The sequence below is a fragment of the Vidua chalybeata genome, chromosome 5 (assembly GCF_026979565.1).
Source record: "Vidua chalybeata isolate OUT-0048 chromosome 5, bVidCha1 merged haplotype, whole genome shotgun sequence".
NCBI lineage: Eukaryota > Metazoa > Chordata > Aves > Passeriformes > Viduidae > Vidua > Vidua chalybeata.
The window spans coordinates 60,701,258-60,715,239 of NC_071534.1; the positions used below are offsets into that span (position 1 = coordinate 60,701,258).

The window sequence follows — 13,982 nt, forward strand, 5'->3', positions numbered from 1 at the left end:
TCACTCTGATTTAATCGTTACTGCTAGATTAAAGAGCCTAGGAGATCTTCAGTGTTAGGACAATAAAAGGTGTTTGCTTTGTTAGGTGCTTGCTTACATAGCCAACCTCAGTTTTATTGATACATGTTGTGAATAATCAAGTTTATCTCCTTGATTTCAATGAACAAGTAATATATTGGGTTAGGAATGTACAGATCTGATCTGGATGCTAAAGTTAGGACTGGAAAAGAAAGCTTTTCTCTTTAGGAAGCCAACCTCTCAAAGGGTGAGTGGGATGTTCTTACTAGTCCTCCCTTCTTTTTCCTAGTACTCCTCTTCAGGAAACAGTTGGAAATGCATTTAATTGATGTGATCTTTTTCAGAATATACAACATGGGTATTTTGTACAGTTGCTCATAAAATCCAAGCATAGCCAAAGAAAACTCTCACTAGTTCTGACAAGTTGATACTCTCTCTCTCCCACTTGTTAAAAAGCAGCTTATGCACAAACCTAGTTCTGATCTCTGCCTGACTCAGAGACTTTACAGGTTTGGATGCAAGACACAGCAGAAAGAAACTCAGCAAGCCATAGCCAGCACAACAGACATCCAGTCCTGTCTGCACTGTAAACACTTTGATTCCACTAAAAAAGGATACAGCCCAAACCATACAGGGGCAACATACAGGATTGAAGCCCAGCCTAATTGGCCCACTTGGCTAATTCAGCATTCAGTGTATTTTTAATGCAGGAATATGCACTGGAGTTTAATTGCGATGTTTTATTCATGGATTTTTAATTTATGTGGTTCCTGTGCATTAAGGGCTCTTTGAGGACTTCCTGGTTTTTAAATAATAAAATGGGATGATGATTGGTTGAAGTTTTCATACAGTTTACCAGATAAAAAGTGTTCTTTGTGATAAAATAAAAACATTAATATTTTGTTTATTGAATTAATGACAAAATCATTCCAAAATTAAATACATACCTTGTTTTCTTTTGCTTTTAGGTGAACAGCTATATACCAGGAATTGGCTATCAGATTTTTGGAAATGTCATATCTTTAATCTTGGGTTTAATGCCCTTTGCCTTTCGACTTTTCCAAGCTAAAGATTTAGAACAACTAGCTGCGCATTCTGCCACTGAGCTTTGCATGATTGCATTTGGATCTGATGGAGATGTTCTGGTTCTCTCAATGGTTATTATAAGTTTTGTGGTCCGGGTGTCTCTAGTGTGGATTTTCTTTTTTCTGCTCTGTGTAGCAGAGAGAACATATAAACAGGTATGAACAGCAAACCAAGAGACTTCATCTAAAGCAAACCAAGGTTTAATGTTTGCATTTTTGACTTTGTGGCTATTTTAAACTTGTTTTCTTCAGCATGGTATGAGTCATAGATCAGTGATGACAAGCACTTCAGTGGGCTTGCAGTTCAGGAGATGACTCAGTTCCAGTGGACTGAAGTCTCTGAAGCTAAAAGGGGTTTTTTTTTGGTGGTGTTTTTATTTTCTTGGAGAGAATTTCTGGGGGAAAACTGGCTCAGTGCATTAACCCTATGCTTAGTCATGTCCCAGTTTCAGATTTCCACAAGGAGAAGTAGTTTCAGGAAAAAAGCACTATAAATTTCCAGTGTGTTCCAGTGTGTTTCAATCAAAACCTTCAGTTTGATTAACAGAATCATAGAATGGTTTGGGTTGGAAGGGACCTTAAAGATCATCCAGTTCCAACCCCTCTGCCATGGGCAGGGACACCTTCCATCAGACTAGGTTGCTCAGAGCCCCAGCCAACCTTGTCTTGGACACTTCCAGGGATGGGACATTCACAGTGGTTCTGTCCATCCATGGCCAAGGCCCTGTGTACTTTGTTGTTAAATCAGTTCTGTAGCTGGAGATGGTGAGAGCTGCTCTCTGAAGTACTATTCCATTGCTTGTTATTGTAATTCAAACTTCAGAGAGCAACTTTACTAGCTGCAGCATATAAATACTTACTGGTCTGCAAAAGAAACAATTTTATACTTTCTGTTCTCAAATTATTGTCAAAATATGTGATGTAATACAGTAGAATAGAATTAACCTGCTTCTAATAATGATTTCTATTGAAAGGAACTTCTGTGGTATAAGTGCTCTCTAATGCAAATGATTGGCAGGTTTGGTTTATTTTGTCCCAGATTTTAATAACAAAGCAGATACGTTGTCTAAAATTTGAAAAAAGGAACTCAAAGTGTAGCTAAATTTTGTTAATCAAGAGAATGTAGAGACTTTTAAAATGTTTCATGTATTTCTTCTCTTTAATAATATGCTGCACTTCTGGTTTATATTAGCATATTTTAATTTACACTGGTATGTTGTACTTTATGTTGTACTTTATGTTTATATTTAGTGAAGCCTTTTCTCTTATGTTTTTACTACCTCTGCAAATCATTTAACAACTAAGGTAATTTTGTTTCTTCTCTGCAGAGGCTGCTTTTTGCTAAACTTTTTGGTCATCTAACATCTGCCAGAAGGGCAAGAAAATCAGAGGTACCTCACTTTCGCTTGAAGAAAGTGCAGAATATAAAAATGTGGCTTTCTCTCAGGTCCTATCTAAAGGTAAAATAATGTATATTTTTGCTTTAATAAGATTTTAACACAATAAATTTTAAACATCTTATTTACGTTCTAATATAAAATATCTCCTATCCTGCTGATGGAAGTTTGGTGTTGTAGACTATTTCCTTCTGTAGACTTACTATGGGTGCATATGTCCCATATATGCTTCATTTTTGTGACTCTGGGCCAGCAGTGCCTTCAGGCAGACGGATTTTGAGAAAGTTAATGTGTGGTTTTCACCTTGTTTTAAAGCCTGATTGTGTTCAGAGTTGGAGTCTTGACTTAGTAGTGCCAGCTGAAAAGTTGCGTGAGTATGTTGGGTAAAAAGTGACCACATGTAGTCTAATACTGACACTTCTTATTTTAAGAGTCTCATCAGTTGATGTCATTAACACAAGGAATTAATAAAGCAAGACAGTACTTGTGTATTTGTGCTGTGAGTGTATGGATGCCAGGTGAAGCTAGAAATTATGCCCAAGTATTAACTGTAAGACATTCTGATCCCTGACATCTCCTATCACTAGTTTTTATAAGCAGAAAAAGATTAGTGAAAACATAAAGGAATGATGGTGTGGAGGCTGGAGAGGGTGGAAAGCAGGAACTATAAGCAAACAAAATTTAGTGTGATGCTGGTGGGATGAAAGGTAGATAACATCACTTTGATAATAGAATGTAGTTGGGGTGTTCTAAATTTCTGCATATGGTAGCACCTTGGTGGAATGTCTTCCCTTCTTTCCTTGGAACCACACTTGTATATTCCACCTTTTCCTGTGTCACCGAGAACGTTTGTATAATAATGTAGCTAACGAAAAAGTGGTCAGAGGCAGGTGTGTAGGGAACTGACTCAACTGAGAAATAACCAGTGAAGAGCAGTGTGATTCTAACTAGTTGTGCTGAATACCAGTGCTGATTGGATGGGGTTTCACTCACATGTGCATATCTTCTATTTTCAGCGTCGAGGTCCTCAGCGCTCAGTGGATGTGATAGTTTCATCTGCCTTCCTACTGACTATCTCAGTTGTCTTTATCTGTTGTGCACAGGTGAGGAAACTTTACTTGTAGAGAAACAGCCGTGACTTAAATAGTTTTGAAAACTGTTTTGAGTGCCTTTTGCGTGGCGATGTCTAATAAGTTAAAAGATCCCAGTGAAAAACCAGTAATAGCTGTTAGAGCTTTTTGGAATTGAGTTCCATTTTGTATTGTCATTTCATCTATTTTAGAATATTTTTCTGTAATAGCAAAAGAGAATTCTGTTGCAACAAATTAGAGGGCTAGGCAATCATCAATGGTCTGGAGTCTAATGAGGGCAAGTGGTGGATTTTGCACATGGAACACCGTGATTCTTGGGGGTGTCCTGTGCAGGACCAGGAGGAGTTGGCTCGATTAATGATCCTTGTGTATCCCTGCTAGCTCAGGATATTCTATGATATCACTGTCATATTTTAAATCTGTGTCCTCCTTCATTTTTCATTGTGGGTTTTTTTTTCATTCATTTTGCATCAAAATACACTTCTGCAAAGACAGTTGATACTGACCTTGGTTGATGCTTTTGTGAAAAACAGGCTTGTTGGCTATATTTGCCTGCCCTCTAGTGGAAAATCTTTTAGTAAGCAAATCTATGTTTAAAGAAGATTTCTGTTGCTTAAGATTTGTCTTTGAACTTCTGTTTCAAAATATAGAGGATTTTCTGAATGCCTTCTGGTTGTGTTTTCTTTACAATTTCTATTTACCTCTATTGCGTTTGCCTGCTAGCTAGCTATAAGTATTTTATTAAGGATGTAATTTACATAAAACCTAGTACCTGTGAGGGTGTATTTTTTTTTTTTATCCCATATAGTGACTTTGCAAGTCTGAACAGGGGTTAAAAATTCTTAGAGTGTATTTTTTTATTTATCTTTTCTCAGACCTCATATCTCTGATACAGTGTTGGTTTAAAATTATGAGTTAAATTTTATAGGCCTAAAAACCTTCCATATATTTATTACTGGGATATGTTTCTTGAATTTGTGGAGATATGTAACTATTTTCTTGTATCGTAATGTAATTATTTCAAATTAAATTTTGATTTATTTTCTCTTTTTTTTTTTCAGCTACTTCACATGCATGAGATTTTTCGTGATTGTCACTACAACTGGGAACTCATAATTTGGTGCATTTCTCTAACTGTTTTTCTCTTAAGATTTGTTACTCTTGGATCTGAAACAAGTAAAAAGTACAGCAATACCTCAATATTACTTACTGAGCAGGTGAGAATTTGTATAGACCTATATTTTTGTATCTAAACAACTCATTCATCTGGTAGATCTCAAGCCTTGTAGATTTATTAAAATAGTTTGGATTAGGGAGTTAATTATGGGGAAGTGAACCAACTTTGCAACCCAAAGTTCAATTTCTGAGATAAATGTTTGACTTTATCCCAACTTCTGTTCAAATGAGTGAGCTTAGAGGTACCATCTCCTTTGATATAATTTAACATCTAACAGAACACAAACATAAAAAATAGTTTTTAAATATGAAAAAAACCCTTGGAATCTCAGTGTTGGATGGGTGAGTAAAAGATCTGAAAACAAACTTAACCCTCAATGAAGTGAGTTGCTGTTTCCAGTCCAATAGCTTAGGACTGCTAGGTTGCAGGGATTACATATAGCTTCTTCTAGACTCCTTGGAAATCTCTTTTTCAAGCTTGTCATTTTTCAAGCTTGTCTTTGGGTCAGTGTGTGTTTCTTCTCAGGAATGTTCTGGTTGGTGTTTGTACTTCAAACTTCTCTCTCTGCTCTGCCTGGCACTGCTGATAGTTTTCCAAGCTAAGCATGTTTAGTTAGTGTTAGGTTAGAAAGAAATCTTTCTTCTGAAGTTTCACATTGGTACAAAACAACCCTTTCAGGGCAAGGTAAAGAGGCAGTTTCAGAAACTTTCACAGGTTTCCTACAGAAAATGTGTTAAAGTAGGAGAATAAAATCTTCCACACTGTGTCCCAAAGTCAGGATGTGTGGATGTGAGAATGGCTCATTCTGCCTTTACTAAAGATAAGGCTGGACACTCAGAAGCCTGACTGCATCTCTGCCTTGTCCTGACTGAGATATTTTGCACCAGTCTGAAAACTGAGTTCTTGAGCCTGGAGAGTTTTCCATTGTTCTGTTGATCCTCAGAGCTGAATGCCTCAGTGAAATTTGTCTGCTCTTTCTGGAATGAAAATAGAGGGAATTGTTTGGGATAAAGATTGGAAAAAAATGCAAAGAGCGAGGGGAGAGAGATTGTCAAGCCTTTATTTTGCTTTCATAGGTTTCTGTACTATGCTCTTCCTGGGAGTCAATGTTTGAACATTTTAATCTAGCATGGCCATTGAAAGAAACACTTTCTGTATGTCCTCAGAACTTAAAGAAGTATTATGTCATCAGACACTTATCTTTGTATTGTATGCAGCTTATCCTGTTACAAGTTTTTTTCCTCAAAAATGCCTGAAAGCTTTATGAAATGAAAACCAAAATAGAATTCACAATTGTTTCTCAGAAAACTAAAAGGATGCAGTTCACCCTGGGTAGGACTCACTTTAGATTGGTTTCATTTGCTTGAGCTGGGTACTACAGCATAATTAGTGTTCTTGAGACAGACTCATGGAAGTCTAACATTTTGGCTTTTCAAGGAAGGTCAAGCCCTTTGAATATTGACTGACATTCTATCTAAAAAAGCACATCTGATCCAGTGTCCTGGACAATGGCACACTACATTTATTAGGCTTTCTGAGAAAAGAACATAGCTGTAAACAAACAGGAAAGTACAACAACAATAACAAAAAAAGATAAATCAGTCTCCACTCTCAGATGCAATTTAAATGCTCCACAGATAAGATGAAATTGAAAATTCTGCTTCTACCAGGAAAGTTCCAGGCACTTCTTTGTGCTTTATATTCTACCTATGAATTTCATAATTAGGAGTCATGATGGGAAACTAAAAGGGATTTTTTTGATTTTATGCTGTTTGGTTGTAATTTTTCAGGTCCTTCTGAAAGTGTTTTTTATTGGTCTTGTAAATCCATGAGCAAAACAGAATGTATGGTCTGACCATAGTTATCATAGTGCCAGTTTTGAATCTCAAAATAGGTGTGGTAGATGGCTGTGCAGACACACTCCTCCTGATGCCAAGTTTGTTACTGAAATTAAGGAAATCATAATAGCTCTTAAAAGACATCTTTGAATCTTCCTATGGTTTTCAGAGTTGCTAATTAGAGCCCTTATTTTTGTTTAGTCCTACTTATAAGTCTTGCATTGTTGAAATCAATAGTTTTATCTTGAAAGATTGGAATCTCTTTGGCTTTGAAAGCATAATTTTAATGTACAATGCAATAATAATAGTTCAGGAGCTTAATATGCCTTGGAATATATTAGGCATAGATTTTGGTTTGTAACCTGTGTAAGAAACTTAGAGTGGTGTTTTTAGGGAGATCTGATAATCAATTACTTCTTTTAGTTGTCTGTGGCCCTTATTTCAATAACCACCATACAACGCGGTGGTGAAATATATCATAGCATCATAGAGCATCACTTCCTTTCTATAGTCAGGTAAGTGTCATCTGAAGGATTACTTCAGCACATTGCTAAAGTGTTCACTTTTTATTTTGAAGGTTGTCACCCTAAAATAAAAAGTTAGTGGCTTTTCAAGATATTTTTTGCTTTGATTTGCTTTCGTTATGCAATAGAAAAGAAAAAAAAACCTAGCCTTTGTTTGGTCTGGGATATCAAAGATAGGTTGTTTGAGAATGAAAGCTGATGTTTCAAAATTGCTAAAAGGACAAAAAAGAGCCAGTTTGAACTCTTAACTTTCTCAGAAATAATGACCTAAAAACATCTACATCACAGAAGTATTGAAACGTTCAATATACTGTTCTCCTACAGCAATGAAGAGTTTAATAATTTTTCAAATATGTCAAGGCACTGGAAAGATTGATTTTTCTGCTCTCAAGGTGCTCATGAAGTACTAAATCACACTAGAATCTTTTAAAAGAAATTACACTTTAGCAGAGTTATGGTTTTGCATTTCATCCTGTTCAATAACTTTTGAGGGTGTTAAGTCTTGTAAGGTCTGCACACTAGTATAAGAACCTTCGGGGGATGAATTGTCAAACCTCAGGCAACCCTTGAATGAGGAAAAGAAATTATGTAAACCCTACCTATGTTGGTTTTTTGTGCCTAATTTATAGATCAGGCTAAACTTTGGTGTAATAATAATGTCGAATGTAATTTGTTATATCATAAATTAACATTGTATTTTCCTGTGGTGCTGAGCCAGTATTTGTTCTTGAATATTAAAAAGGAAACAAAAAGTTTGCTTGCTTGCAGAAATTCATTGCAGTTTTGTCATATGGCTGCTGAGGAATCACAATTTTGAAATATATTACAGTTTAAAAATAATTCCTTTAAATTCTGAGTACGTGGTGATACTTGTGTTTTTGTTTTAAATCAGATAAACTTGTACTTGAAAATGGAGAAAAAGCCTAATAAGAAGGAGGAACTGACACTAGTGAACAATGTTTTAAAACTTGCTACTAAGTTATTGAAGGTAAGAATTAAAATGGAATTCTCATATTATAAAAAAAGGAGTAGAATAGATTGGTTAAAGAGTCACTTGTGTGACTTCTGCAGGCAGTAGGGTGTACTCTGGTTTAAATTTGCCCCATACCTCTTCACAGGGATGCTGCTTGTTCGTACACTGCAGTCTGTTATGTTGCTATCATTGTGGATTGTAAATTATTATTACATCCAGGACGTTTTACTCTTCTGCTCTATATTAGCAATGTGAGAGAATGTACTTCAGGGTGGTCAGGATGATGAATGCTTGGGAAATAAATGATGAAATTTTGTCTGTTTTGAGTGTCAATACAGTGGTGATTTAAGACTTTGTGGCCTCACTCAACCACACATTTGCGTTGAATTTGGGTCCCTCAGCTTGTTGCTTCCCATGTGCCAGGGAGCAGCCCATAAAATGCAGTTAAAACTGCTTAATTTAGCCAGTCAGTAGCTGAAATCAGAGTATTTCTTCCAGTTAGATGAGTAATTCCTCCCACCAGCACACCTCGAGTAAGGTGTGTGTTGGTCCCCTCCTGTAAAAAGATATACAGCACTTTCCCTGAGGGAACTGATGGAGTCAGCAAGGACTCAGAGCTGACAAAGCACCTGCTTGAGAGTTGTGCTGCAGCAATAAGGAGAGCCTGACTAAATCAGTGACTGTCTCCTGGTGTAAGAGTAAGGGACTGCAAGGCTTTCAGGACTTGGTTGTGGAGCAAAGGAAAGGAAGTCTTCTCAGTGCATCAGTGCTCTCATGAGCTCATCATGAGCTGAAGTGTTTGTGTGCTGTGAGAATGTGGGTAGGTTGGATGCTGATCCCGTCTTGGACTAAATTGCTTTCATTTTTTTCATGCTCTTCTTGGTGTTTCAAAAAAAGCTTCCATATTTTCCTCTTACCAAAGTTCACAGCCTTTTCCAATGGGGAACTTAACTTTTGTGACACAAATCCCAGACCCAGGCCATCATTTAGTTATTGTGAGAAGATACCAAAAAGTGAGATTTCCAAGCCACCTACTATGAGCTTTAAATAAATTCTTGGTAGCTAGTGATTAGTGCAATTACATAATTCATGTCCAGTAGCTAAATGGGCTTAGGGTTTTTTAAATTTGATTTTGGGTGGTTTTGGTCTTTAAACTTTTATAAAGACTAGATTCTGTTGAATATTACTGTTTTCTTACTCGCAGAATTGGTAAGATGAATCCAGAATCTAAAACCTTTTTTCTTACAGAATTTCTCTGCTGTCCTTCTCAAAATCATGTCTTTTGTATCTTTTGTATTTGCAGCAGAGTTTTATACAACATTACATCTAAATGAAAAGGTTGTTCATTCTTATTTCACCTTTTTGAAAAAAGAATAATACCTTTGAAATTCTTCATTTTTAAGAAAGGATTTATAAGGCCTTTTTCAAGGCCCAGGATGCAAATGCAGGAGAGGGATGAAGATGAATTTAAAGCTGGAAAATGTAAATGACCAAAGCAGTGATAGTTGGTAGACTATAGTATTTTAAAACTATTCTTTTTCTTTACTTTATTTGACATATTTCTAGGCCAGAAAAGTTTGGATGACTATATTCACACACCAATAATTGAAAATCAGTGAAATAGATTCTTTGTTCAAGTTTTGTTATAGATTAATTTGGGCTAATGTTTTGTTCCTTTCAATTAAAAAAAAGTAAAGTATTGGCAGTCTAATGATTATTAGGATTTTTTTCCTTTATCATCCTTTTCTGGCTATATTGATCAGTTGTTAGTTTCAAAATTAATGGAAAAGGAAGGAAATTGCAATAGGAAAGATTTTTGTTAATTTTCTTAGTTGTGAGGTAGTCTTCTGTCATGAAAAATCTTTCTTTTCTTATTTTTTGTGGTTCTGCTGCCTGTCAGTTCTTTTAACACTGAAGCTTATTTCTGAAAAATTGTAAGGAATTTGGAGATGATGGCATCTAGCTCTTTATTTTCTTGGCTTCACGAGCAGATTGTTAGGTACTGAACATGGGTAACCTCCAATTTTTTGAAGAGTTACTTAGACAACAGCAGTAAACAGTCAGTTACTGTGATGGAAATCTTCCTGCACATTGTGTTTGATATGCAGAATAATAGGAGAATGTTTTGCTCTACTGGGACTTGAAGACTTCCTAAAGTATTTAATATTGCTTAATACATACGTGAAGAAAACCCCCTTTGTGTCGTTTTTGGTTTTTAATGATGCTGTTGTTTTGCCTTATTAGGAACTGGACAGTCCCTTTAGGTTATATGGGCTTACAATGAATCCATTGCTTTATAACATCACCCAAGTTGTCATCCTGTCAGCTGTTTCTGGTGTCATCAGTGACTTGCTTGGATTTAATCTAAAGGTAAATACTTGAGAAGCATTCTTTTTTTCATCATAGATGGAACACATTTTGAAGCATAGTTAATTCTTAACCAGGCTAGCTAGAAGATTTATTGTTTGAAAACTGTTACTAAATTATTAAATTAAATCTATATCAGAAGAATATTGGTGTATTTGTTGGAGCAGCCCTTTTTTTCTCATTGTGTGGGTTTGTAATTTCATTTAGGACACTTAATTACAAGAATTCTTAGATATAAATATGGAGACATTTGTACACATAAATACAAGACCTTCCTTAACTTCATATCTCAAATTTGATTTCTCTCTAATTCCTCACTGTTCAGTCTGTAGCTCTGTAAGGGAGGCAGACAGATCTATCCTTGTCTTGCACTGCAGAGAAGTATTGCAGTAGGAAAGGTATTGCTGTGACCAGTCCTACAGTGTTGGTTTGTCATTGCTGTAGGACTGTCCCCTTAGATCCTTCTCTCAGGCCCACCCTGAACTGCAAACTCTGGAAACTATTTCAAGATTCAGGTTATGAGGCACAAGCTTGTAGTTGTTACAAAGCCCTTTATTGGCCATTGAGTTTGCTTATATCTGCTTTTTCTTGTTAGAAATAAATGCATGTAAAATGTATTTTGTGTGTCATTAGAATATGTAGCAAATGCAGTAAGAAAAAACGTGGTGGTATTGCAGTTCTGGTAAAGAGAAATAATTTGAGAAATAAGTTGATGTACTGCTCTAATTTTTCCAGCTCTGGAAGATCAAATCTTGACAGTATAGAAAGAAGATGAAATAACACAGTGTTACAGAAAAGGTCATTGATGGACAAAACTGCCTCACAGCAGCCACTGAATCTGTATTTCAGAAGCTACAACCTCTTCAAGGAAGTAATTTGGAAAACGGAAGTGTTTACATCTGTCTTGTGCAATCTTTGTATTTATTTCATCTTCTCACTGGTTTATGTTTGTTTTAGTTGACATTTATGTTTTATTTTCAAATTACTTGCTTTGTTCTGGAAAGGGTCATATTTAGGAAGGGTCAAAAACTGTGTCTGAGAGTTTGAAATCCTGAAATACGATCACACTAAATTGCTCTATCTGTTGTTAAAGCTAAGCCAACGCCGAACATTTTTAGTTACCAGTAACACTATATGGAAGTAATTTGATTTTTGATAGTGTGGTAAAATTGCTTAGACTATTTCATTTGCACCAGTCATTTATGAGGACAATGTCAATAGGTGCTTGGTTGCAATAGAAAAGTGAGACATACTCAAAAAATAAAGTACTGACAGTACAGTATGACAGGTAGCAAAAATGTTTTATATTACTATTAGAAACAAGTGGGAATTTCTAATATTTTGAGTAATTCCAGGATCTAAACTCATATAGGCTGCAGTTTAAATATCCTGGGATATTAAAAAGGTATTATATAAGAAGTCAACAAGTGTTCTTTGATAACACACTTATTAGAGCAATAATTGTAAATGGTTACCATGCTGTATGATATTTTGATAAAAATTAAATATTGTATTTATTTGAAATACTGGGCTGTTCTGTGCAGCTCTGACTGTGCATGTGCACTTTTTATTGTTACTTTTAATGAGAAACTTTATACATATAAATGTATATTAATTGGGATATATTATGGTGAACTATGGAGCAGTATGTATTATATGTTGAAGATGAATATTTAAACAAGCAAATTATTTACTGGTGAAAGGAATGCTTTGACTGACTGAGCAAAAGATAGATAGATGCTCTCCTCTTGTACACTATAGTATATGCCATTCATACCACATTGAAGTTTAAGAACAATTAAACACAAAGAACAAGTTGCTCTGGTGAGCAGTAGAGCTGCAAAGCCTGGTATTTGGCAGGTTTGTGTCTTGAAATAACTCCCATTCCTCCCCAGCAGGTGTCATTCCTATGTGCTTTCTGCTGGGGTTTCTAACACCTCTCCCTCTGCCTCCCACAAGGACCAGTCATATTGACTCGTGGTTCTTCAGTGTGACAAAAATAATATGTCCATCCCTGTGAAATTGAATAACTGGTAACAAACTTTCCTTCTGAAAATTATTTTGGGAGGATTCATAACACCAAGAATACAAGTATTCTTGTATTTTATGTTTCTAAAATACTGGCTTCATACTGAAAAATGACAAGTAATTGTTGAGAAGAGTCTGGATATTGCCCTATGTTTGCTAATCTCCAGAATCTTGCAAGATTGGAAGTACTGAGTCTTAAACTTATGTGGTATAAAAATATTTTTATATATAAAGCAACGCAAACAAGCATTTTGTATTTTATTTGCCTCTGTACTAATGTTTAATAATGACCAAAGTGCATTCTGGTTTTTGGAAGAATGTATTACTGGAGCTTTAAGAACATACTATATTTAGTTTCTCATGTGAAAACTTCAGCTGCCTCTGATCTGTTTCTCCTTTCTCTGTTGTTTGATGTTGGGATTGTTTTTAAAAATTAAGTACATTTTATACACAGTTTTTTCCAAATTATGGTACAGACCTACACAGAACCTAATTTTGCACAAAATATCTTAAAAAAAAAAAAAAAAGAACAGCAGGAGTTCTATGGGCGATAAAAGATAAGGCTGTTGCTTTTTAAAGCCTGTCATTATTAACACCAAGAAGAAAACCATTCTTTAGTCTAGAGTGGAATTATTTTTAGAAATGTGAAATAGCGACTATATGGCTTTCATTACTTTAAAAAAAAAAAAAGGGTGAGAGAAAACACAGCAATTTGGGTTGAAGGTGAAATCAGTTTAACCATGTATACCTCAGCAACTAGCACTGTGTGGTTTGTTGCACTAACAAATGGCGGCTTGGGGAAAGTAAAACATTTGTGAAATGAAATTAAAAATAATAAAAACCTTTATTTGCTACCCTTAGGTATATTCATTATGTTAAGAATTAGAAAGGTTTATTCTCCATCCCTCAGTGTGGAAAGTCCAGTATAAGAATAGAGGCAAGTAAAAATATGGCAGATCTTGCGTGTTAACTGTTATTTTTTGCCACGTGTTTTGTAACTGAAAGTGTGATCAGGCTTGGAATAAAGCTTTCTATGGCTGATGGTAAAAAAAAATGCAGTGAGCTATGTCTTTTAGTAACATCCAGCATATTTCTGTGTCTGCCTGTTTTCATTTAAATCCATATATTCTATTTAAATTAAAGCACATTTGGGAAAGAAAGCTGCACAGAATGCAAATGATATAGAATGCTGTGTAGAACCAGTCAAGTTAAAGTACAGGTGAAATGCAGAAAGATGCTTTAATGATTTGATTAATTTTCCATGTTTCTTCTAGGAATGGGACATTTAAAACCCTTTGGGTAGCTACCAAATTCAGTAGCTTCCAAAAACTTCTCTGGATTACAAGCTTATTTCATTCGTAAGAGAAGACTTGGAAGGAGGAACGCCTGATTGTTTGTTCTCAGTCCATAAAGCAATCAGGTTTTTATTGCATGACTGTACAAAATATATCTCTATTGGTGCAGGAGCTGGGGAAGGAAATCTT

At 35.5% G+C, this 13,982-nt stretch overlaps 1 protein-coding gene across 1 annotated transcript in view; it reads left to right on the plus strand.

Moving 5' to 3' along the window:
- Positions 1-13,588, plus strand: part of PHTF2 (putative homeodomain transcription factor 2) — a 63,259-nt gene extending 49,671 nt beyond the window's left edge. The window contains exons 12-18 of the mRNA XM_053943782.1: positions 987-1,259; positions 2,432-2,563; positions 3,517-3,603; positions 4,653-4,808; positions 8,023-8,118; positions 10,348-10,473; positions 11,206-13,588. Coding sequence (XP_053799757.1) covers positions 987-1,259; positions 2,432-2,563; positions 3,517-3,603; positions 4,653-4,808; positions 8,023-8,118; positions 10,348-10,473; positions 11,206-11,226 — 891 coding nt within the window. The 3' untranslated portion in view covers positions 11,227-13,588. The remainder of the gene's footprint in view (positions 1-986; positions 1,260-2,431; positions 2,564-3,516; positions 3,604-4,652; positions 4,809-8,022; positions 8,119-10,347; positions 10,474-11,205) is intronic.
- The last annotated feature ends 394 nt before the right edge of the window (positions 13,589-13,982 follow it).